Source organism: Nilaparvata lugens, chromosome 7 (genome assembly GCF_014356525.2).
Source record: "Nilaparvata lugens isolate BPH chromosome 7, ASM1435652v1, whole genome shotgun sequence".
Lineage (NCBI taxonomy): Eukaryota > Metazoa > Arthropoda > Insecta > Hemiptera > Delphacidae > Nilaparvata > Nilaparvata lugens.
The window spans coordinates 53,190,285-53,213,973 of NC_052510.1; the positions used below are offsets into that span (position 1 = coordinate 53,190,285).

General features: G+C 34.1%; 2 protein-coding genes across 10 annotated transcripts in view; both read left to right on the forward strand.

Moving 5' to 3' along the window:
- Positions 1–6,416, forward strand: part of LOC111055546 (aquaporin AQPcic) — a 54,108-nt gene extending 47,692 nt beyond the window's left edge. For both annotated transcript variants that reach the window (XM_039433138.1, XM_039433137.1), the window contains exons 4-6: positions 71–280; positions 3,191–3,271; positions 5,705–6,416. In XM_039433138.1, the coding sequence (XP_039289072.1) occupies positions 71–280; positions 3,191–3,271; positions 5,705–5,812 (399 nt within the window). In that variant the 3' untranslated portion in view covers positions 5,813–6,416. The remainder of the gene's footprint in view (positions 1–70; positions 281–3,190; positions 3,272–5,704) is intronic.
- Positions 6,417–10,759: 4,343 nt separating this feature from the next.
- LOC111062476 (spectrin alpha chain-like) overlaps positions 10,760–23,689 on the forward strand; it is a 53,269-nt gene continuing 40,339 nt past the window's right edge. For 6 of the 8 annotated variants that reach the window (XM_039433142.1, XM_039433139.1, XM_039433141.1 and 3 more), the window contains exons 1-7: positions 10,760–10,913; positions 12,055–12,216; positions 13,524–13,619; positions 14,222–14,357; positions 16,384–16,514; positions 18,005–20,767; positions 21,613–21,804. In XM_039433142.1, the coding sequence (XP_039289076.1) occupies positions 12,067–12,216; positions 13,524–13,619; positions 14,222–14,357; positions 16,384–16,514; positions 18,005–20,767; positions 21,613–21,804 (3,468 nt within the window). In that variant the 5' untranslated portion in view covers positions 10,760–10,913; positions 12,055–12,066. Of the gene's footprint in view, positions 10,914–12,054; positions 12,217–13,523; positions 13,620–14,221; positions 14,358–16,383; positions 16,515–18,004; positions 20,768–21,612; positions 21,805–23,689 lie in introns of those variants that run through there. The other 2 variants (XM_039433147.1, XM_039433146.1) reach the window with 2 other exon arrangements.

Genomic DNA, 23,689 nt, shown 5'->3' on the forward strand with positions numbered 1-23,689 from the left:
ATCTCATTTTTGAACCTTGTTCTCTCAAAGAACTATTTCAACCTCTTGTGTTTTATTTGTTTGAACGCAGTTTATAACACCAGCGGCAGTGCGAGGCAACCTGGGTTCGACCACCCTGAACCCCGAGCTGGAGGCGGAGCAAGGGGTGCTGGTGGAGGCGGTCATCACCTTTGTGCTGGTGCTGGTCATTCAGGCGGTCTGCGATGAGAGGAGGACCGACCTCAAGAACGCCGCACCTCTGGCCGTCGGATTGGCTATCACCACTTGTCATCTGTCTGCGGTACCTATTGAATCATTCATTTGTAAATTATTTATTGAATTACATTGGCATACAGAGTGTCATTCATGCAGAAAGTAATAGAGTGGTCTATAATATGCTATGAGGCTGGGGGTTAGGTGCTATCAGTGAGTTAAGGCTGTTCGCTACACCTTTTTATTTTTATTTAAATTGGATAATCTTTTTCAATATAACTGTTAAGATCATTATAAGAGTGAGAAAAAGTGGCAACTGAAATTTTCAAGTGGTCTAATAAGCGAGTTAGTTTTTTAGTTTGGGAAGATCAATTTTTTGAATTTTCAAGAGAAGTTCTAATAATATAGTCGAAATCTTTTTTGATCTGGAAAGAAAATGGGATCTGGAAAGTCAGCACTTCAACAACCCATAACTCGCTTATTAGACCACTTGAAAATTTCAGTTGCCACTTTTTCTCACTCTTATAATGATCTTAACAATTATATTGAAAAAGATTATCCCATTTAAATAATGAAAAAAGTTTACCGAACAGCCTTAAATGAGGGTTGTAGTCTAGGATGATCAGGCTAAAATAGGCTTGTAAGTGAGCTGCATCTAGGTGAAACAGGCTGAAAAAAACTTGTTACTGGTGATATTTTTCAAAGTTTTTTTATTTGTATACTATCAAGCTATCAAAATGAAAAAGTAATTATTATTTAACGAAAATCCTAAATAAATGCTGTAAATCACCCCGAAGACTTCTGCTTCTGCTGACATTGACAACAGGGTTAACAGCTAGATGGAAATTCGATGAGAACTACTATACAAAAATTGAATAGAACTACTATCCTACATTTTTGGATAGTAGTTCTCATCAAATTTCTATCTAGCTGTTAACCCTGTTGTCAATGTCTGCAGTACTGCAGCAGAAGTCTTCGGGGTGATTTACAGCATTTATTTAGGATTTTCGTTATATAATAATTATATATTAATTAGCATTTGAATAAATTCATTCTCTATTTAATTCCATCTGTAAAATGAAAAAGTTTTTTCAGGAAAATTCTATTCCAATTATTACTTTTTGAGATATGAGCGCCTTAAGTTTAAGTTTTTGGGACAGATAGTTTCAAATTCGGTAAGAAATAAAGTTTGAGTTTTTCTTCGTCTAAATGCTGTTGTCTGAGTTCACCTTCATAGTATCAGCATGTCAGTTCCCAGAAAAGTCTTGACTCATGCGAGTACCTAAAAACCTATCTGGTGAGTTGCGAACAATAATATTCGCAACCACCAAAAATACATGCAAATGATCAGTAACACAAGTACATAAAAATCGTATTATTAAGGAATGAGAAGTGAGAACTGAGAAGTATGTAAAGATTGTATTGAAAATGGATTATAAACACAATATTCTCACAGATTTCTCACAAGCCATACATCAGTAAAGCCTCATTTTGTAATCAGTTTACTGATCATATGAATGTATCAATATTTTACTTAAAATTCACGTGAAACGGATAAATATTTCTCAGCCAAAACATACGAGTAGCACATTTTCTATATCAGCTTTCCAATAGGTTTGTTTGAGAGTATCCATTATTTTCCTCTATTTTGGAATTGAGTATTTGAATTTTTATCTTTTGGACCATTCAGCAATCATTGATAACTTGAATAAAACAAATTATTTCTTATATTATAAAGCTAAAAACTCATATTTTCACTGGATTTTAAACCTCCTTCTCTGATGTTTTCAAGTTATTAAAAGTTGCATGACTTCTATAGAAAAACAAAAGACCAGAGGAAAACTCAGGGGAAAATTGAATTAATCGTTGAGTTCATAATATTGTATTGAGTTTAACTTGCTGGTATAGTAATAATTTTTCACAGTAGTTAAATAAACAATATAATAATATTATGTTATAGCACCAATTTGGAAAAATCCAATAATCAACAATTATTAAATGTTATAATATTTTATGTTTTTTTTGGAAATTGAATAAAATTCAATTTAGAGAAGCATTAAATGTCTAGGTGCAGAATGAATTATTTGTACCTCAGCAATAATTGTGCATTCTTGATGCTTGAATATGCATTAACTAGATTAAGAGATGAGAAGAAAATGTATTAAGCATTATCATGATATTATTTATTTTTAGAGCATATTTATTTGAATTGACGTAATTCCAATCTCCCAAATATAGAATATCACGAATAATAGAGCTTCAATGGTGTCATTTTCCAAGTACCATTTCCGTACTGAACCGCACAGTATGGTGTAGCCGCTAGCCTAGAGCAAATTCGAAACAGTAAAATGTGTGTAGATGTGATGAGTTGACAATAGTATGGGGGTACATATCGCACTTATGATGTGTATGCAGTGAAACCCAGAGTATACAACACCTCCTGTCTGGATGCCCATGGTTTTCATTCCATTGAGGTCTGAGTGAACGTCTACATGCTGCTGAGGATGAAGCCTGCTAGTGGCTGAAACATTAATCTGAGGCTATAAAGGTGTAGAATAGGGACAACTTTCAATAATTATTCAACTTATTTTGGCCTATGTATGAATAAGAATAAAAATTAGTAATAACAGTTAGGCTTAACTCACACTTACACGACTCAGGTCGAGAAGAAACTCGACTCTAGTCGAGAGCATGTGGTGACACTCAGATCAGTCGATTCTAGTCTCCGCGACTGTCACCATTTGAAAGCACAATCATGCTCTCGACTAGAAACGAGTCTCTTCTCGACCTGAGTCGCGTAGGTGTGAGTTGAGCCTTAGTTGAATAAAACTCGACGTATGAATCATTGAAAAAAATAGAATTATGACCAATAAGTTAGTTCTACTTATATTTATTGAAAACATTGTGACTAATATCTTATTTGCTGAAAAACTATCGATTCATATATAAATTCAAACGTGTTTCATTTATATATTATTTTATTTTTGTAATATTCCAGATAAAATACACTGGAGCCAGCATGAATCCTGCAAGAACATTTGGACCAGCTGTTCTCACTGGTATTTGGGCCAATCACTGGGTCAGTATACTGTTTTATTGAGACCTACACCTGCTTGCACAAAATCTGTTAATTTTAATCTTGATTGAATACCACGAGAAGCAATCCAAGAAACCTTCTCAGAAAATCCTTATCTGATTGGTTCTTGTGGAATTATACGTGATTGAAATTCAACAGGTTTTTTTTACAACCGGGCCCTACAGTAGAAATATTAGTTATGTTAAAAACTTTGAAGTTAATTTTAAAATTAATTCCTATTAAACTTCTTAATACCTTCTAGGTATTGTCATTATTTTATACTGAGGTCATTTGAAGGTCCGCTGATCACTGCTCCCTGTACCTATGAGAAATCATAAATATCTTTATTTTATTACTTTTTACATTTTCCTCTTCTATTTACTCTTTTCTTTAACATTTTTTTCTTAAGATTTAGAAGTATAAATTACATTTCCATGAGTACCTACTTGTAGATGATATGTTATTATCGTCACTACTCTTGTATATGAAATCTTAAATATGTTTTATTTGTTATTATTACTTCTATCTCATTTCTATTCACTTTTTCCTTGATATCTTTTTTATATGGATTTATAACTATAATTTACAGTACCAGTACCATAAGTTTTGGAATGATGATATGTTATTAATGAGTTTCAGTTTTTCAAGTAAAATGTGGTTACTTCTGTACTATAAAAATAATCAGGTCAATGCAGCCTCGAAATTGATTAAACGCAGTAGATTTATATCCAATATGTCACCTAGAGCTCCCCCCTACACACAGACGTATAGTCTTGTAGGGGTATTCTTGTAATAATTAATACTACTAAAATTGATTGTAAAGTTCATTTCGGAGAGTAGAAAATTAATTCGATTTTGATTTTTTGATTTGTGGGCTATCTTCTGAATCAGAAGTTCTGATTAAACTGCATTCAAATGACTTACCGGTATCCATTTAATTTACTTATCCACCTAATTACCGTTACTTGAGTTTCACATGAGCTTCCATTTACTGAGCTACCGTACTTATAGTTATTTGAGCTCCCTTCCAGAGCAAAAGCTCCCTCTCATGATATATATTTTTTAATACTTGAGAAAAGTTTTCTTTGCAGAAACATGATTTTGTTTTCAATATCCTCTGGGTATTGTAGCGTATACAGAAATGGCAGTAAATTGTATTCGCTTTAATGCATGCGCAAGTAGATCACAGAAAAGGGACATCAGTCTTTCTAAGGTATTCAATAATCATGATGAAAAAAATCGAGAACACCGTACATTTTCCTCATCAGTTTTTCTGTAATAAGACATTTTGTGTTTTTGTATATATAGTTTAACTCTCATGAATGGATCAGCATGTTCAAATTAAAATATTATTGAACATAGCCTATGTAAAATTCTCCGATGAATGCAATGGAAATGATAAATACATTAGTGTCTTAATCGGAAGTTGATAATATACCTATTCCACATAATAGTTTGCTGAAAATTCAACTCTCCAATACTGGAAATAATAATTTGCTGAAAATTCAACTCTCCAATTCAAAGCTGGAAAGGTTCAACTTGATTATTCGAGTGATGAATGAGTATTTTCAAACACAAGATTTTGTTGATGATTCAATTCCATGAGCAAATTAATCTTTAATGACTCTTTAGTTCCTACTCATCTATCGTATTTCACTACCCATGACGAACTGCTAGTCGATAATTTTTTTTTGAACTATTTTTGACGACACTACAGTCAATTGACTGTAAAAATAGTCAAATTTGACTGTAGTATCGTCAAAAATAGTTCAAAACCCCAATAATATTAAATGCAAATTAGTGAAACGATATATAGATCTTAGAAAAATCAAGAGGTCAAAAAATATTTTAGAAGCCATATAAAGATAAGTTATTTCTGCTCTTCTATGCCTATCATACTCCCTTTTAAATAAATATTGAAAATATTTAATTTGTGCTTCAAATCAAATCAAAATTGTTTATTGTCATTACAAAACAAATTGTATAACAAGGTCAGGTACATTCACAATTTATAAGATTCTTCATTCACCAATACATGAATAAGTATGGTAACGTTTTTTAACACACTAACAATAATAATAGTAATTACAAATCAACAATGATAATAATAAAAACAGGACAACAACAATAATATTCTATATGTCTATAGATGCGTTATCAAGTGTCAAACATTCTACAAACTCATTAACACTATAGACACAAAGCTCACACAACATATCTTTTATGCATTTTTTAAAACTGCTCATATTTAATGCTCTGACTTCCGTTGGCAACAAGTTATAAATTTTCTTACCAAATTCATGAAAACTGTTCAGAGTTAGTTGTAAGTTACATTGACTTCTATGCAACAATGTCTTCAGGCGTGTTCCATAATTGTGAATGTGATTATTTGTCTGCATTTCATGCATGTAACTTCTTTTTAACTTCTGCTTGCAGATCTATTGGGTGGGCCCAATCGCCGGGGGGATGCTCGCAGGAGTCGTCTACAAAATGTGCTTCCACACACGCAAAGGAGATGAGGAAGCAAGCTCCTATGATTTCTAAAATATAATTAAGACGTATCATTGGTACCTTACATTAATTATTACAATGGATCTGTCTAATCTTATCATACTTTGCAAAGAACATGTTTCAAAGTTAAACGCACAGAATGATTGCAAATCAAAAAGACAGATATCTTTAAGATATTAAATCTGTATCAAGGAACCTAGAATACATTGGTATTCTAGGTACATTGATCTGTACCAAACTTCAACTCTACCACCTGTGTTGGCTGTATGTAATTTGAGAAAAAACTTGGATGGTCAACTCAACCAATTCTTGCCAGTCTAAAGACAGTTTTCTTTCAACTTATTATTAGGCCTTCACTTTGGTTTGATGCTTTGCACCAAATACTTATTATTGTAAATATTCATTATCATCATCTTGAATCAAATAACTTTTCCATTAGTTTTATTTTCATTCTAATAAGGGGATAACCTGAAATTCTGATGGTTATCAAGTAGTTTATAGTTCATCTTGCATTAATTTTAACTTTCATCTATTGTTAAACTATTATTATTAGGCTAAATGTACCGTATATGTATTTATTAGGTCTTTCTTTGTAGTAATGTAAGGTTGTAATAAATAATATTGATTAAAAAATGTCCATTTTACCGTTCAATAGATATTTTACCGTTTCACTGAAAAAATTAAAAATGTAGGCTACCTTATTCTATTGAAAAATGTCAATACCGTAGGCTTTATTTTACAGTATCTTCATAGCCAAACATTTTCCATTTTTTGAATCAATTATTATTTTTGAATAAAAAGACTAAGAAATTGTCAAAAACCACAGATTTATTGATAACATAGATAGTCAATATAAAATATTTATATTCAATAAATCTGTGGTTTTTGACAATTTCTTAGTCTTTTTATTCTGCAGTATAAATTCTTCAATACTGCAGTATGAATAAATACCACAATATCAACTTCTCAACTACAAAAAAAAATTATTATTTTCCCATAGAAATAAATATTCCATTCAAGATTCTAACTCATTCTACATAAAATATTGAATATAATGGTTTCTAGATCCATTCCGAGCTGCGATGTATTAACATACTACTTTTTTCTATGTATTTCACACGACATGCAGTCAAATATTTGTGAAATACATAGAAAAAGTGTGATTAAAGATTATTAGGAAAAGAATACCTCTTATTCACCGTTAGTTTCTGAAATTGGGTAGGCTACATTGAAAGTGTCTGTAATTTTTTAAATAAAGTACGGTATGCTTTTTTGTGTTTCATTCGATCACATTCATTAACTCCCACAAGATTATTCTACATGAATTTTCACAACATATTTGAAGGCAATTTCAACTTTGCTAAACTTTCTCCTTGAAGTCAACTTGCTTCGATTTTATCATTCCTTCACCTGAAAATCTATAATATTATGAAGGAAGGAATTGGCTTATACATTTACAGGATTTTGACATATGGGATCCACATAAATTTTATAAAATATTACATAATTTTTTATGTTTCCTGGACATACGGAGATTGCATTCTACCAGACAAAATTTTCCCCATGCAGAGAACGGGTTACCTGCTAGTATTTAATAAATTATAGTACCAAAAATCTTTGCAATATTCATTATTAGGGATGATTGTATTTTGTTCCAATATAGGAAACCTAAGATGTAATAACAAGAAATCGTACCGTGAGTGTGAGTGTATCTTGTGAATCAAAAGAAATCACTACGGCACCTATAAAGATTCCTTTCAACAGTTTCAGCGGTTGCTCTTTATTGATTGCAATGCGGCCAAGACAAGGAGAAAAGAAGAAGCATTTCCACACTACTTCTACTATAGTTTTTGTCTTCAATTCACTAATGGATCCATTTTCATCATCTCCAAATATTGATTCCTGACACATCTTTCCTATAAAGCTTTTTATTTTTATTGTTTTTCTTTTAGTGTGGAATTGATGGATGATTTTAATTCTCATTGATGAAGTATACTGTACTTATTTGATTAGTATTCTTCCCAAGCTGAAACTGGCATAAATATTTTTAAACTCATCATTATTTGACTGTTGAAACTGAACTTGGTATTAATGTATAAATTTATACATCACATAACTTCTATTATAAGTTGAATAATAGGTACCAGAAGATAATATAAATATCATGCTGAAAAGATACTATAATGAATAAAGATCTAGTTCTGCCACTCTAGTAGAAAATGTAATTCCTTTAATTTTTCCCGTGATATATTCTGTTCAAAATAAAAATAGAGTTATTGCCCAAGTGTAAAATAATTAAATAAGTGTAAAATGTGTACAAACAAAATAATGTGATACAGTTCAGAATCCAAATATATTTTGAATATTCAAAAATAATTGATAAGACCATGAAGCACTTGGATGAAGACTATAATAAGCATTTGAAGAGAAGAGTTCTGTTGTTTGAACATTGCTTGAAAATACTATAATATTGACAAGGCTTGAAATCTTTATCATCCGTCATAATGGAAAACACTGTCTTTCTTTCCAAGAGTAAACTCAAAATTAATTCAGATTAGACCATGCAGCATAATTTTGAATTGATTGAAGTATTTTTTTCAATATGAAAGGTTTTGCTCAGCTTTGTGTGCCGTATGGAGGGGACGGTTGAATAAATAAGAACAATAATAAATGAGGATGTGCTGAGAGCTTGTGGGAGGTCGTGTCGTCATCATAATATTGTCTCTCGTATTTGGCACAACGAACTGTATGCAATGCAGACTTGAATAAGTATGAGTCTTTGGAAAAAGAAAGTGGCAAAAAGAGAAAAAAGAAATAACTTTGTACGAAACGTAGTATAGGCCTTTACTATTGAGAGATAGAAAAATCTAGATTTGTGAAGTATCACAATTGAACGGTAATTAATTTTTACAGTGTAGACCGTACCGTACTGTTCAACTTATCATATACCATGATCCATGTTGAATTATTATAACTCACGGTTAATTAGGTACTTTCTCATCGTGGATGTGAAGCGAATAATGAATATTATAAAAACTATAAGCAACAAAATAGAATTGCTCATCAAACTTTATGATTAGTGTAAAACTGTACGGTTGAGTGAATCGATAAAAATACATATTTTACATAAATATCACATTAGAGTAAGTTATCTTCAGTCTGATGATGACCCACACCAGGTCGAAACGATCGTCACTACTAATTTAATGTAAGTGCATTTTCACTTCATAAGTGTTTTGAAATTCAAGTTTTAAAATCTTATTATTGAATTATTTTTTATTACTGGTGAATATTTTTTGAAATACATAATACAGTAAGTTACGATTCTGTAGTATATTACGCTCAATTCTATATTATAGAGCAATTCAATTTTTCATCAATCCATGACCAGCTTGTTCTGGATAGATTTCGTCATTACGTCAGATATAGAGCAGTCACTATACAAAAGAGAATAGAATAGAATGACTGCCTCTATTTTTGACCTAGGAGGGTGAAGTTAGGGCGCAGTCGGCCCTTTCTTACACTTGACCATCTGATAATGTTTATTATTAGTATTGGTGAATATTTTTCGAGATAAAGTAGACTAAAAATAATAATCCATGTAAAAAACAAATTTTTAATAATCAAGTGGATGCATTCACATTTACACTTGAAATGGCTCTAATGATTTAAAACTAGTTGCGATTTGATGAATTGAAAAATAATGGTATTCCAATAATGATAGTAGTCCTTTAGAGTATAGAGGAAAGTGAGTATTTTCAACACTTTAATTTTATTTCTATATCATATCTGAGTTTTTTTAAATCTGTGAAAATTAAGTTGATTTTTTGCAATTACAAAGCTTTGACTTGACATGCTAGCAATCTTCAGATAATAAGCTTACTATATGAATGTATGATTTGTATCAAATCAAATAAAGATGTACACAATACGGTGTAAGTACCTACAAAGTACATATATAGGTACGTTTTATTTTCATGATTTTATTTATATCCAGAATCATTATACTATACAGTTACTGTATATTATTATATAAGGTATTGTATAGGTATAGTATATAAGATACAGGTATTCCAGGGGAGCCTACCCCCCCATAAGCCCATATGGACGCAGCCCCCTTATAAATTCAGAAAGAAAATCAGTTTCCATCACACCCTATAAGTTATACAAGAAAAGAGTACCGTAAAAAGATTGCATGCTGACCTTTTTTTGAAAAAAAACTCAAGATTTGATTTTGGGCTTTCAAATCCCCCCCCCCAAGAATATGCGTCCAAATCCCCATCCCCTCCTTACTGTAGACAATCCTGGGTACCTTATAAAATATATGTTTTACTATAATTATTTACCTTATAACTCGTAGATGTTTTACTATATACACAGTAGGCTATTGACACATCTCTCCACTTTATTCTAAAATCTGAACCGCAATTTGTAAGACCACATAACTCAAGTTCTAAATCCCAAAAAATGAAACAAAATAAATTTACTATACTGAGGTCACCCATTCCAATCTTTATAAACAGCCGCTCCGCTGCTCTCGTGACTTGAGCAATAGAAAGATGAAACCTTGTCCGTACAGACAGGCCAATGATCTGAATGGAATATTCTGTGTATCACTTTCAATATCAGTGGGTCTTCGTGACTTCGAATACCTACCAATATAATTAAAACAGAAATGTCATGATTTGAAGACTCATCAATCAAGAAGTGATATGCTAGTTTTGATTGTGCGCCACTAATACTGATTGCTATTATATCGCTCATCGATATTAGAGGTTTTGCTCTATATTTTTGGCAGTCTATGTTTTGAGAGAAGAATTTCTCGCCAGTGAAATTTCAAAACCATTTACAGTAACGCCCACAACCAAATAAATTGAAGTGAAGTAGTGAAGCATGGATGAGAGAATGCAGGCACGGAAGGTCAGATTATTTTAGTTCAAATGATGTCACCGTCGAGAATCTTCAACGCTATTGGTTGAAAACGCCGCAGGCTTCCGGCGAGAATTTTCATAATATCCAGACTGCACTGGCAACACTGGTCAGCCATTTGTTTGGTCTATGTCCTGTGTACTGAGATTGTGCTACGATCGTCAATTAGTGGTTTTCTTTTCAGATTTAACCATTTTCAGCTGAAGTAAGTAATTTAATTGACTTTTTCAACTATTTTATTATTTAAATTTTATGTTGAAACCAATAAATATAGAAGGATTCGCTAGAGTTGTCAGCTCAACGCCACACCCAACCACTTTCTTTGGATCCAATTTTCATTAGATAACTGTCTATTTTAACTTCTTTCTTCAATTTATTGTCATAATTTGTAAAAATATCTCACTTTCCAACAATTTTCAAGTATTTCAGTTGTAAGAAATGTTGCAAAACATTGACAGGAGCAGTTTTTCAGTACGATTGACAGTTCAATTGGCATATATAGGCTACATTGAAATCGACCCATTTATTTTGTTTATGTACAAATAGGTTACACTGTATCAATTTTTACATTTCTTAGTAACAATTATTTTTTTATTGATTAATACGTGTTTAAATACATATAAAAGACAGATGTATTGACATAATCTGAATGAACGGTATCATTGTTCAATAAAGGTTAGGTTAGCGTCATCAATTTTCATATTTAATCACAATTTACTGGAAGCGTGAGTCACTGTGTATTTTTATACTGCTTACTATCAATATTGCTCATAAAATTAAAAAAACATAAAATATAGATAAAATCTTGTAGATGCTACTTGAAAGATCTAACTTTTTAATATTATTGACAGTTGCATCTTGCATTTAACTCTTCGACTTGATGTAAGTTTACTCTTGAGTTTCTGTTTATTTTTCAACATTCAATATAATTGTTATGGTCAGACTTGTAACTATATGTTGAGAGATGAAACTTTGCATTATAATAATTGTAACAACCTAATAATTTATAGCCTATTGGTTTAACGGTAATTATTTTATAAATTGGTAACTTAGTTGAATCTAAGTTGTTATAAATTATTGGATATACTACAATATACCTTACATGACTTTTTAATTCTCAACCTATATTAAAATAATGACAATTGAGTTAACACTGCATAGCCTACTATCTAGGCCTAAGTTAATTAAAAACTGGACTTGATCCACTCTGCTTTAAAACTTTAACTAAGAACTTTTCCATTAACCTGTAGCTACTAACTATTTGCCTTAGAAATTGCATTTTATAACTCAGTCCTATTCAACTTCTGGTAAGGTTTCTAAAGTGCTTTTTTGTTTTTAATTCACAGTAGTTCAGCAAAATGGATCAGATAACGCCTAAAGAGGTGAAAATCCTTGAAACTGCGGTTGACATCCAGGAACGGCGAGAACAAGTCCTAACTCGCTATACCGACTTCAAGACAGAAGCTCGTTTCAAGCGTGAAAAGCTTGAGGATTCTCGCAGATTTCAGGTATGCTTTGTCTGTCAACAGAATTATTACTATAATCTTTTATGAGTTTGAAAATAGCTTTCTAGTGGTTTGGAACCCACCTAAAGATATAGATATCTACTCATCACCCAGGCACAAGCTTGAGTTCATGTGGGTATTGTCCACATCAAAATAAATCTGTAGGCCACTTACCTCATATGATAAATCTACCAATATTATTAAACTATCATCCATTTTCTTATCTCATCTCAATTACCTATTTGAGTCAGTATTGCATATTTTAGCTTACATAGGCTCGGTTGTACGACAGCCGGTTAAATTTTAACCGTGATTAATGTCACTAGAACCAATCAGAGAAGGCCTTTTTAAAAAGACGGCTTCTCAGATTGGTTCTCGTGGTATTAATCATGGTTAAAATTTAACCGGCTGTTGTGCAACCGGCACGTAATTAACAGTTGTAATTAGCGATACTGAAGTTTCAATAATAATAATAAAAATAATGTCGTGTGACCTGGCTGGATCAGGTCTGGTGTCTGAGTTTTCAGGTCGCAACTGATTAATTTCAGGGCCTTTGACAGGACCTAACGACTGTTTTTTAGACAGCCAGGACCGACGTTTAACGTGTCCATCAGAAACTCGGGAGTTGATAATAATATTCGTATGGCTTTTATTGGTGGGGAGTTACTGACGGAAGTTCCACCTCGCCTGAATATATCATTTAAGCCGTCAATGGGCCTTACGACTGACATACTTCAGCTGGGACCGACAGTTTAACGTGCCAATCCTATAACACGGGAGTGACCAGTTTAAAAACTTCTGGTTTGAGCCGGTGATCTCTGGGCTGCTATGCAATCACTCGATCCACTAGACCAAGGATCACTAGCACGTGAGTTAAACCTCCGAGATGAACATCTTGCCCGGGCCGGGATTTGAATTAAAAGCCAGTAATCCACTTGACTACGGCCACTCCATTTTCAAAAAGAATATAGTATTCTGGCTGAAAATTACTATCGACACATTTTCAATTTCATCAAAGATGTTTCACCTTGAAAAAATGTTGAAAGCAATTAATAGTATTCTGGCTAGGATAGTATTTTGAACGCCGTCGGTTATTTTCAAATCAAACTTACATGGATAAAAATGTTTGAAATGGCGTTTTAAATTTGAAAAAATAAAATTTTGTGTTTTGAAAACAATAGTATTCTGGCTAGGATAGTATTTTGAACGCCGTCGGTTATTTTCAAATCAAACTTACATGGTTAAAAATGTCTGAATTAGCTTATAGCGATTTAATTTTGAAAAATCAAATCAAATTTTGTGTTTTGCAGTATTTTAAGAGAGATGCCGATGAACTCGAATCATGGATTCATGAGAAGATACAAGCTGCCTCAGATGAGAGCTACAAAGATCCAACTAACCTTCAGGTAAAAGAAAAATCCTATTTCTGTAATATCTATTTGTTTGCATTAAATTTTAGTGCTTATTTATCTCAAGAGAACAAATCAATAGGCCTTATATTCCTCACTATTGAACTCTTCTATCATTTAATGAGTTATAGAAATTTTTAACATCAGTATATGAGTTATAGAAATTATTAACGTTAGTATATTACTAAGACATTTTGAGTAATGCTTTTCTTTTTATATTTCTTTAATAGTAAGTTTTGGTTTAATCACTTTATTATTACTTTTATATGATGGTTTAATTATATAATTTGATACTTATGCACTCATCAGCATCATTAATTTGCATCATCACTTGGTTTAATTAGTTCAATAGTATAATAGTTTAATTACTTTATTATTATTTTAATATTATAGTTTATTTATATAATTGAATATGCATGAGAATTTTCATGATAATATTATAATTTATAGTATTTTGACATTATTATGATTTATGTTAAGGAGGCAGTTGTGGGTTTCGACCTGTTGTCTCCAAAGAGATATTGTAAAATAAATAAATAAACATTGTTTCCTATGAATGCTTGAAATTTATATACCTAGCCTAACTTCTTTTTTAACAGGCAAAAATTCAAAAGCATCAGGCGTTTGAAGCTGAAGTAGCCGCTCATAGCAATGCCATCGTCACTCTTGACAATACCGGAATGGAAATGATCAACCAAGAGCATTTTGCGGCTGAAATCATTTCGAAGCGTCTTGGTGAGTTTATTATCAACTTTATCCTTCATTCTTTATTCCAACTTTGATTATACTATAGTGAGGTCCACATTATAATGGCAGTGGAGAAAGATAGGAGAACAACGTTGCCGATCCTCTGTCTTGTCAATGCCGTCTATAGACCGTAGCTGATACATGTTTATTGATGTAATTACATCATTATTGATGAATGAACCGTTACTGTTCACTCTTGTTTAAAATAATTATATTTTATTAAGCAAGAAATTATATTTTTCATTAATTTCATAATGAATTTTCGTAATCAAGATGAAATATTTTATTTATTAATTATATATTGTTGAAAGACGATCTGGCAGCAGAGCAAAGCGAGAAAGAGATAGTATTATCTGCTTTGTTGAATGATAGACAAGGATAGCAATACCATTGCTAATCGAACACTGCCATTATAACGTGGACCTCACTATAGCTATGCCGAAATACGTCCTATCTGCCAATGTTGAGTCCAAGCTACGAATGTGAACGGCACAGATTCGTAGCTTGGATTTAGCATTGGGAGATGCTAATATAACGCCATTAAAACAACGCCATAAATTAGAATTGGAACCGTTTTGGGCTTATAAGCCTGTGGTACTTTCCTGTAAGTTGTGTAATTCTGAATGATTATAACGTGGGCCTCAGTATATGCAACCAAAATCTAAACATCTTGACAAAATTCATCATTGAATTAATCTTCATTTTTGCAATAAACTATTCAATTTGGCACTACTGATAGGCCTAACTTCTTTGAATTCTCATAAATTATTGTTGAATTATTTGATTATTATTGTGTTGCATAGTATTGATTAAGTCGTTCGTTCTTCATACTTATCTCCGCAAGTAAAACTGAGACGGACGATGAGATTTCTTATAGGTTACTTTACTCAGATACTAGCTATTTTTAATATTACAAGGGTGGGTCAATTATTATCCGCAATATAGGTGTATTTTTCTTCTTGTTGGTTGGACTGTTGATTTGCTTTGATGCTGTTTTCTTTGTTCATTTGTGTTTATATCTAGGCTAGTTTCAAACAGTTATTTCAATTCCATCATCACTGGCATGTTGTTAATTATAGCAGCTACACTATTCATTTGCACCAAATAAGAGTATAACGATTAGTGGGATCAACCGTTTTTCGTGGTAGGAGAGTGGACAAAATTTATTGAATTTCATTCATCAACACTCAGTTATGGTAAAACACTATTCCCGTATAGCACTGAAAGCTTTGATGAATCTCTCTTGATACACCTTCTGACCTCGAAAAACGTTTCACTGAACGTTGGTGCAAATGACAAGTGGAGCGGCCATAACTAAAAACATGTCAGTGATGGGAAACATGTCTGTTCAATGTCAGGAATAACAATTTGAAACTAGCCTAGATATAAGCACAAATAAGCAGAGAATGCATCATTAACGCAAATTAACAGTGCTACCAACATGAACAGAAATACACCTACATTGTTGATAATTGACTCACCCTCGTATTTATGAAACTCTTCCTAGCATACAAAATGATATTAGTTGATTATCATGAATAAAAATACATGGATAATTATTTGTATATGTTCATGCAGATTAAGTATTGTCACCCACCTATTCTGTTATGAAGGCGTTGATTGGTTTTATGAATATACGATTAGATCTTAATACGTTAATTGATCATTTTCCTTGCAAATTACAATATTATCAAACATGTTATTATAACGGAAAGCTCTGTGTATATTTGTTCGTTCAATAGAATTCATTTTATTTTTAATTAATTTGTTCTTATTGATAAAAATCCCTATCAGTGTTGATAATTTGTGATAAAAGGTGATCAAAACTCACCTTTCGCTTTACCTATTTACGAATACAACTTATGTGTATTGAATTGTACAACTATTTTGATAATTCATTTTACTATTAATTGGTGATCTACTCACCTTGGCTTTACCTACGTACGAGTACAACTTATCTGTATACAATTCTAGTTGATATCTTTTCTTACTATTTGTATGATTTATTTTGCAGAGGAACTCCATCGCTTATGGGAATTGCTGTTGGCTCGTCTGGCTGAGAAGGGCGTGAAATTGCAGCAAGCACTTCTGTTGGTTCAGTTCTTGCGACAATGTGATGAAGTTATGTTCTGGATCACTGATAAGGTCAGAATTTCTTGCAAGTTTATCAGTTATGCTTCTGCTTCTGAAAAATCATTTATTGGTTTACCCAATTGCTCGTAATAGAATTTGCATTATTCAATAATGATTAGAGGCTGAATTTTCTTGATCAACTTCATATTTTCCCTTTTCCATCAATTTTATTGTAGATGGAAAATATATAATTAATTTATGCTGATGGCATTCGACCAATGAATGTTGTAGAATTGTTTTTTATGTTATCTGTATATTTTCCTTGAACAGTTTAACTTATCAATAGTAATAGTTTCAAGACCGATAAAAATTGGGTACTGCAATATTCTAGATCGTCGCATTTTTTATAGGGTGTTTACTGGGAAACGAATGGTTAAAAACAACCGCACAATTTTAAATTTTGAGGAATTAATTTTTTCATACAATTTGTTTTAAAACTAGTAAAAATCCTATCAAACATTTTTTATTTATAATTTTCATATTGCTCTCAATATATGAGGTTTGTTTTTACGTTGAGCTTTAAACCTCTTTGAGATGTATTATTTTTCTTTCATATAATTAATTTTTTAAATTATAATCATTTCTATTTTTTGTTAATCAATAGGTTAACATTGGCATTACAATCCAATTATGTAAGCAGGGTGCCTTCACCAATTATGTAACGGTGTGGAAAAGAAACTATATATGTAATTACGATAAAGAAAAACTGAAACTATAACCAACATATTGGGTGGGTGTAAAGATGAAATCATAGGTTGAACAGTTACCATATTATTTAATGAAACTATCAATAGAAACTACCATATTATTTAATGAAACTATCAAATATTTACATTTAAAACAATCAAGTCTACTGTATTAGAAGAAAACAATATTAAGGGCTACCCGCTTGCTGCTATAAATCAATTTTTGTGGTAAAATAAATAAATATAAAAGAAAACTCAACAAGGATAGCACTTACCTTTCCGAGATGGTTTCCTGCTTGGCAGTCACAGATAATCGCGACGTTAATTATTATTTAAACATCAAAATAACTGAACTAGTGAATGGGGCCGATTGAAATTAGTTGATATTTTGTAATGAAAACCAAATTAAGATTAATAAAATCGTGGGTAGAACAAACTATTATTTTAAATTGAGAACTGAGTTGGATGAATCACCAATTTTGGCAATATTAATTATGTATTATTGTGTAATAATTATAAAAACTACAATTCTTATATTATTTTTCTGTGCATTTATATTTTGTTTATCAAGTACTTGGATTATTGATAAAATTCAACATCCATAGATTATTATCCATCAACAAAATTGTCTCATTTGTACTGCTGTTATTAGATTAAAAAATGTATTTCTTATTTTTAGAACTTGTGGCTGGAGCTCACGGCTTATTTTTCCAGTCACTCCAAAAACAATTGTATTTTAATTATTATTTTTATTTGTAAAAATATTTCTTGTATTTGGCAAAATAAATGTTGATATATTCTTATGCCGTTTTACAGGAAGCATTCGTGAACTCGGAGGAGTTCGGGCATGATTTAGAGCACGTGGAAGTGCTGCAGCGCAAATTCGACGAGTTCCAGAAGGACATGGCGTCGCAGGAGTACCGAGTGACGGAGGTGAACGAGGCGGCCGACAAGCTGATGTTGGACGGACATCCGGAGCGCGACACCATCGGCCAGCGCAAGGAGGGCCTACTGGAGGCCTGGGCTCGCCTCAAGCAGTTGGCCCTCATGCGCCAGGAGAAGCTGTTCGGCGCACACGAGATCCAGCGCCTCAACCGCGACGCCGACGAAACCGTCGCCTGGATTGCCGAGAAGGACGTCGTCCTTTCATCCGACGACTACGGACGCGACCTGGCCACCGTCCAAACCCTCCAGAGGAAGCACGAGGGCGTGGAACGTGACCTGGCCGCCCTCGAGGACAAAGTCACCACCCTGGGCAACGAGGCTGAACGCCTGTGCGGCATCCACGCTGATCACGCCGAGCAGATCCAAGCCAAACGCGCTGAGATTGTCGCCTACTGGGAGAGACTGACCGCCAAGGCCAAGGAACGCCGTCAAAAGCTCGATGAATCCTACTATCTCCACAGATTCCTCGCTGATTTCCGTGACCTCATCTCTTGGATCAATGACATGAAGGCAATCATCTCAGCTGATGAGTTGGCTAAAGATGTGGCCGGAGCCGAAGCGTTGATCGAACGCCATCAAGAGCACAAGGGAGAGATCGATGCTCGTGAGGATAGCTTCAGAAGCACTGCCGAAGCTGGGCAGGCTTTGTTGCAGAGGGAGCATTATGCCTCTGAGGAGGTCAAGGAGAAACTGGTGGGGCTTGCTTCTGAGAAAACATCCCTGTTGTCCATCTGGGAGGAACGTCGTATTTTGTACGAGCAGTGTATGGATTTGCAGTTGTTCTACAGAGATACTGAACAAGCTGACACTTGGATGGCTAAGCAGGAAGCTTTCCTCGCCAATGAGGACCTGGGTGATTCGTTGGACTCTGTTGAGGCACTGATCAAGAAGCATGAAGACTTTGAGAAGTCTCTAGCCGCACAAGAGGAGAAAATCAAGGCGCTGGATGAGTTTGCGACAAAACTGATTGAAGGACAACATTATGCGGCTGATGATGTCGCCCAGAGGCGTGCTTCGCTCTTGGAGCGTCGTTCTGCCCTCTTGGAGAAATCTTCAGAACGCAGAGCTATCTTGGAGGATTCCTACAGACTGCAACAGTTCGAGAGGGATTGCGATGAGACCAAGGGGTGGATCAACGAGAAGTTGAAGTTTGCTAACGATGACAGCTACCTGGATCCCACTAACCTCAATGGAAAGGTTCAGAAACATCAGAATTTCGAACAAGAATTGAACGCCAACAAGTCCCGTATGGAAGAGATAACATCTACAGGACAGGAGTTGATTGAAAGCAACCATTATGCTTCATCCCGCATCCAGTCCCGTATGGACGAGATTGTTCAACTGTGGGAGAACCTTGTTGTTGCCACCGATAAGAAGGGATCCAAACTGCAGGAAGCATCCCAACAACAACAGTTCAACAGAACCGTTGAAGATGTTGAATTATGGTTGTCTGAAATTGAAGGTCAACTGTTGAGTGAAGATTATGGAAAAGATTTGACAAGTGTGCAGAATCTACAGAAGAAGCATGCGCTACTTGAAGCTGACGTCGGTTCCCATCAGGATAGAATCGAGAGTATCAGAGTTGCTGCTCAACAGTTCGTGGAGAGGGGACATTTTGATGCCGATAACATCAAGACTAAGAAAGATGCCGTCACTGATAGGTACGCTGGTCTTCAGCAACCGATGAGCGTGAGGAAACAGCGCTTGTTGGATTCCCTACAAGTTCAACAATTGTTCAGAGATATTGAAGACGAGGAAGCATGGATTCGTGAGAAGGAACCGGTTGCTGCTTCAACCAATCGTGGCAGAGATCTGATCGGAGTTCAAAATCTGATGAAGAAACATCAAGCAGTTTTGGCCGAAATCAACAACCATGAGAGTCGCATCGGAATGGTGTCACAATCTGGCCAGCAAATGATCGATGACGGACATTTCGCTTCGGATGAAATCAAGGTCAGAACTGGCAATCTGAACGACCACTGGAATCAGTTGAAAGATAAAGCTGTGCAACGTAAGCAGGATTTGGAAGACTCGTTGCAGGCTCATCAATACTTCGCCGACGCTAATGAGGCGGAGTCCTGGATAAAAGAGAAGGAGCCCATGGTGCGTAATACTGATTACGGAAAGGATGAGGATTCGTCCGAGGCACTCCTGAAGAAGCATGAGGCGTTGGTGTCTGATTTGGAGGCGTTCGGTAACACCATCAAGGGTCTCCGCGAACAGGCACAAGCCTGCAGACAGCAGGAAACGCCTGTCATCGACGTGACCGGCAAGGAATGTGTTGTAGCTCTCTACGACTACACCGAGAAGTCCCCTCGTGAGGTTTCGATGAAGAAGGGCGACGTTCTAACTCTGTTGAACTCCAACAACAAAGACTGGTGGAAGGTTGAAGTGAACGACCGCCAGGGTTTTGTCCCCGCTGCTTACGTGAAGAAAATGGAAGCTGGTTTGACTGCTTCTCAGCAGAATCTTGCTGACAGTAGTTCGATTGCTGCCAGACAGAACCAGATAGAAACTCAGTATGATCAGCTGTTGGCTCTGGCCAGAGAACGCCAGAACAAGTTGAATGAAACTGTGAAAGCCTATGTCCTGGTACGAGAGGCTGCTGAACTAGCCACTTGGATCAAAGAAAAGGTAACATCTTTCTCAATCACTAGTTTTTAATATTCATAAATAAAACAACTGCTAATTCTATTTATTCATTTTTTTTTTAATTTATTCAACAATGATAAAAACACAGTAGCCTATTCAACAATGATAAAAACACATAGTGAAGATTGCACAAAAATTCAAATAGTCTTTAATTTTACGATACCAATCAAAGAAGCCTTCTCTGATTGGATCTCGTGAAATTGATTACAATTAAAATTTACTGGCTTTTCGAGCAAGCGGGCCATAATAATGAAATTCTAGGGAAATGAAAAATCAAGCTTATCGCCATTACTATTCCATTCGTGAATTATGATTGAAACCAATTTTCTCAAGTTCTTATAGGTTATGAAAATCACCAAGCTGAATTTATGTTAGCCAAAGAAGGTGGTTAAAAAGCTGTAAAACTGACAACTCATTCCTTCAATCGATGAATTACGATCAGTGTTTTCATCAGGAATAATATTTCATCAGAAGTAATATCCATACATGATTGTCGTATACGGTAGAACGATATTTCTAGAACATATTTTTATGGTTATAGAAATTAAAGATTCCATAGTTTACATATTTTACTCCTGCTTATGGCCATATTCTCCATCTTTTGCTATAATTTCTCTATGGTTCAACTCTTGACCACGATTATTTGTTGATATGGTCACATTCATCATAATTACAGTTTCTGTATAAACTATAACTATTTTTGATATAGTAACTGTAATTATAATGTGTTACATTCCTGGTTTAAACTATCATCTAATATTTCTCCATTTAAACTGAGATGGTGCAAATTTGCATATTTTGTTTCAAAATTATTCATTGCTTTGTAGGAGAATCACGCTCAAGTGCAGGATGTCGGCGAAGACTTGGAGCAGGTGGAGGTGATGCAGAAGAAGTTCGACGACTTCCAGTCGGACCTGAAGGCGAACGAAGTGAGGCTGGCTGAGATGAACCACATCGCCATGCAGCTCATGAGTCTCGGACAGACAGAGGCCGCACTCAAGATCCAGACCCAATTGCAGGTCAGTCATCACACTTCAATCACCATATTATTTCATTTTCACTCAATTCCACCAATCATCAATTTAGTTTTCAAATAAAATAAATTATATTATTCGTTATAACTTGATTATTTTGGATACCATTGACTTTTACTTGAGGCTTTCTTTTTTAAAGTCAATTCAATTCAATTCAATTCAATTCAATTCAATTCAATTCAATTCAATTCAATTCAATTCAATTCAATTCAATTCAATTCAATTCAATTCAATTCAATCCAAAGCTTCAATTCAATTTATTTCCTCAAAAAATCATATACATATCAGTTATACAAAATAGCTAATAACAATAATAGTTATACAAAACAATTCCAGGAAATATATTTCCCCACTTAGACTATAAATCCGTGTGTGGGGAAAGAATTCCTATCTAGAAAAGCCTTAATAAATACAGGATAATCGAAATCATTTCTTGAAAAACTTTTAAATTTTACTTTTTTTCTAAACAAAAAATGAACTTTAATTAAACAATAACTTCAAATGTAGATAATAAAATAGGTTAAATCTATTACTGATATGGGTTGGTGCTATAAGGTCGAAAGAGTTAATAGAGCGCCGCATCAAAAACAGGAAACTAAACACAAGCAAGAAGAGAGAGAGAAAAAGAAAAAATAACGAAACACGGAAAAACTAATGGCTTATAACAAAATGAAAAATATCTGTAGACAAATATCCAAGACAAAACCTAGGTGTAGGGTGAATTGACAAGGGCCTCCGAAGCATCCCTACCAATGTTGAATAGCCATTGGACTATTTTTCTTTTGTAAACAGGTACACTGCGCCCCTCAGCCTCCTGGATTGATGTAGGCAAATTTCGGTAGAGGAGGTGCACAATGTGAAATAGGGTGTTATTTGCTGGAGCTAAAGTGGCTCTAGGAGTACCATAAGCCCGCTATCATAAATATCCGGGTTTTCTCTTCGTCTCTTGAGATACGGTTTCAGGATAAGGTTTCAGGAGTTCAGAAATTCTACAATTCAGCAATGGATAATTTACTCCAACTTGACTCTTTCAAGCGTAATAAAGATTTCCACAGCTAAAATATATTCGTAAGTCGTAACTCATCATCGTTATTAGTCTGTGCACTTAGGAGAACCTTGTTTGATAAGTCCTCATATCACAAAGTATATTATAAGTCCAAATCCTATAACACACTCCCGCTAGATCTGAAAAACACTACCGATTTAAAAAGGTTTGAGATTGGTTGAAAAATAATTCATTGATGAGGCGCATACTACTCCATTGGCGAGTTCCTGCAGCGCTAAATAATTTGTTTTCAATTTTTTGTGTAAGTTTTTGTTTGTGTGACTCATCCCCTGTCTGCTTTTAAGATGTCTATGGGATGCTGTTATAAATTGAATTAAATTCAATTGTGAAGTTGAATACATTACTTACCATATTACAACAATTTCACATCTACATCACACGATCCAAATATTGGCATCATACCATGATAGTGTAGGAAGATATAGTGAGGTCAACGTTATAATGGCAGTGTATGAAGATAGGAGAAAAGGTTTGCCAGATCTCAGCCTTGCCTCCCAAACAGCTGTTACTGGTATATCTTATGAATTTAACTGTTCATTATTGTTGAAAATAGTTAACAATATTTTATTTGCCAAGAAAATATATTTTTTAAAGATGTAATAATAAATTGTCATGATTGAGATTAAATATTTTGTCAATTAGTTGAATTTCTACATTGTTGATAAACGATGTGGCAACATCGCAATGCATGAAAGAGATAGCGCCATCTGCTTTGTTGAACAATAGACAAGGATAGCAACACCATTGCAAATCACACACTGCCATTATAACGTGGACCTCACTATAGTTGGTTAACTGTAACTG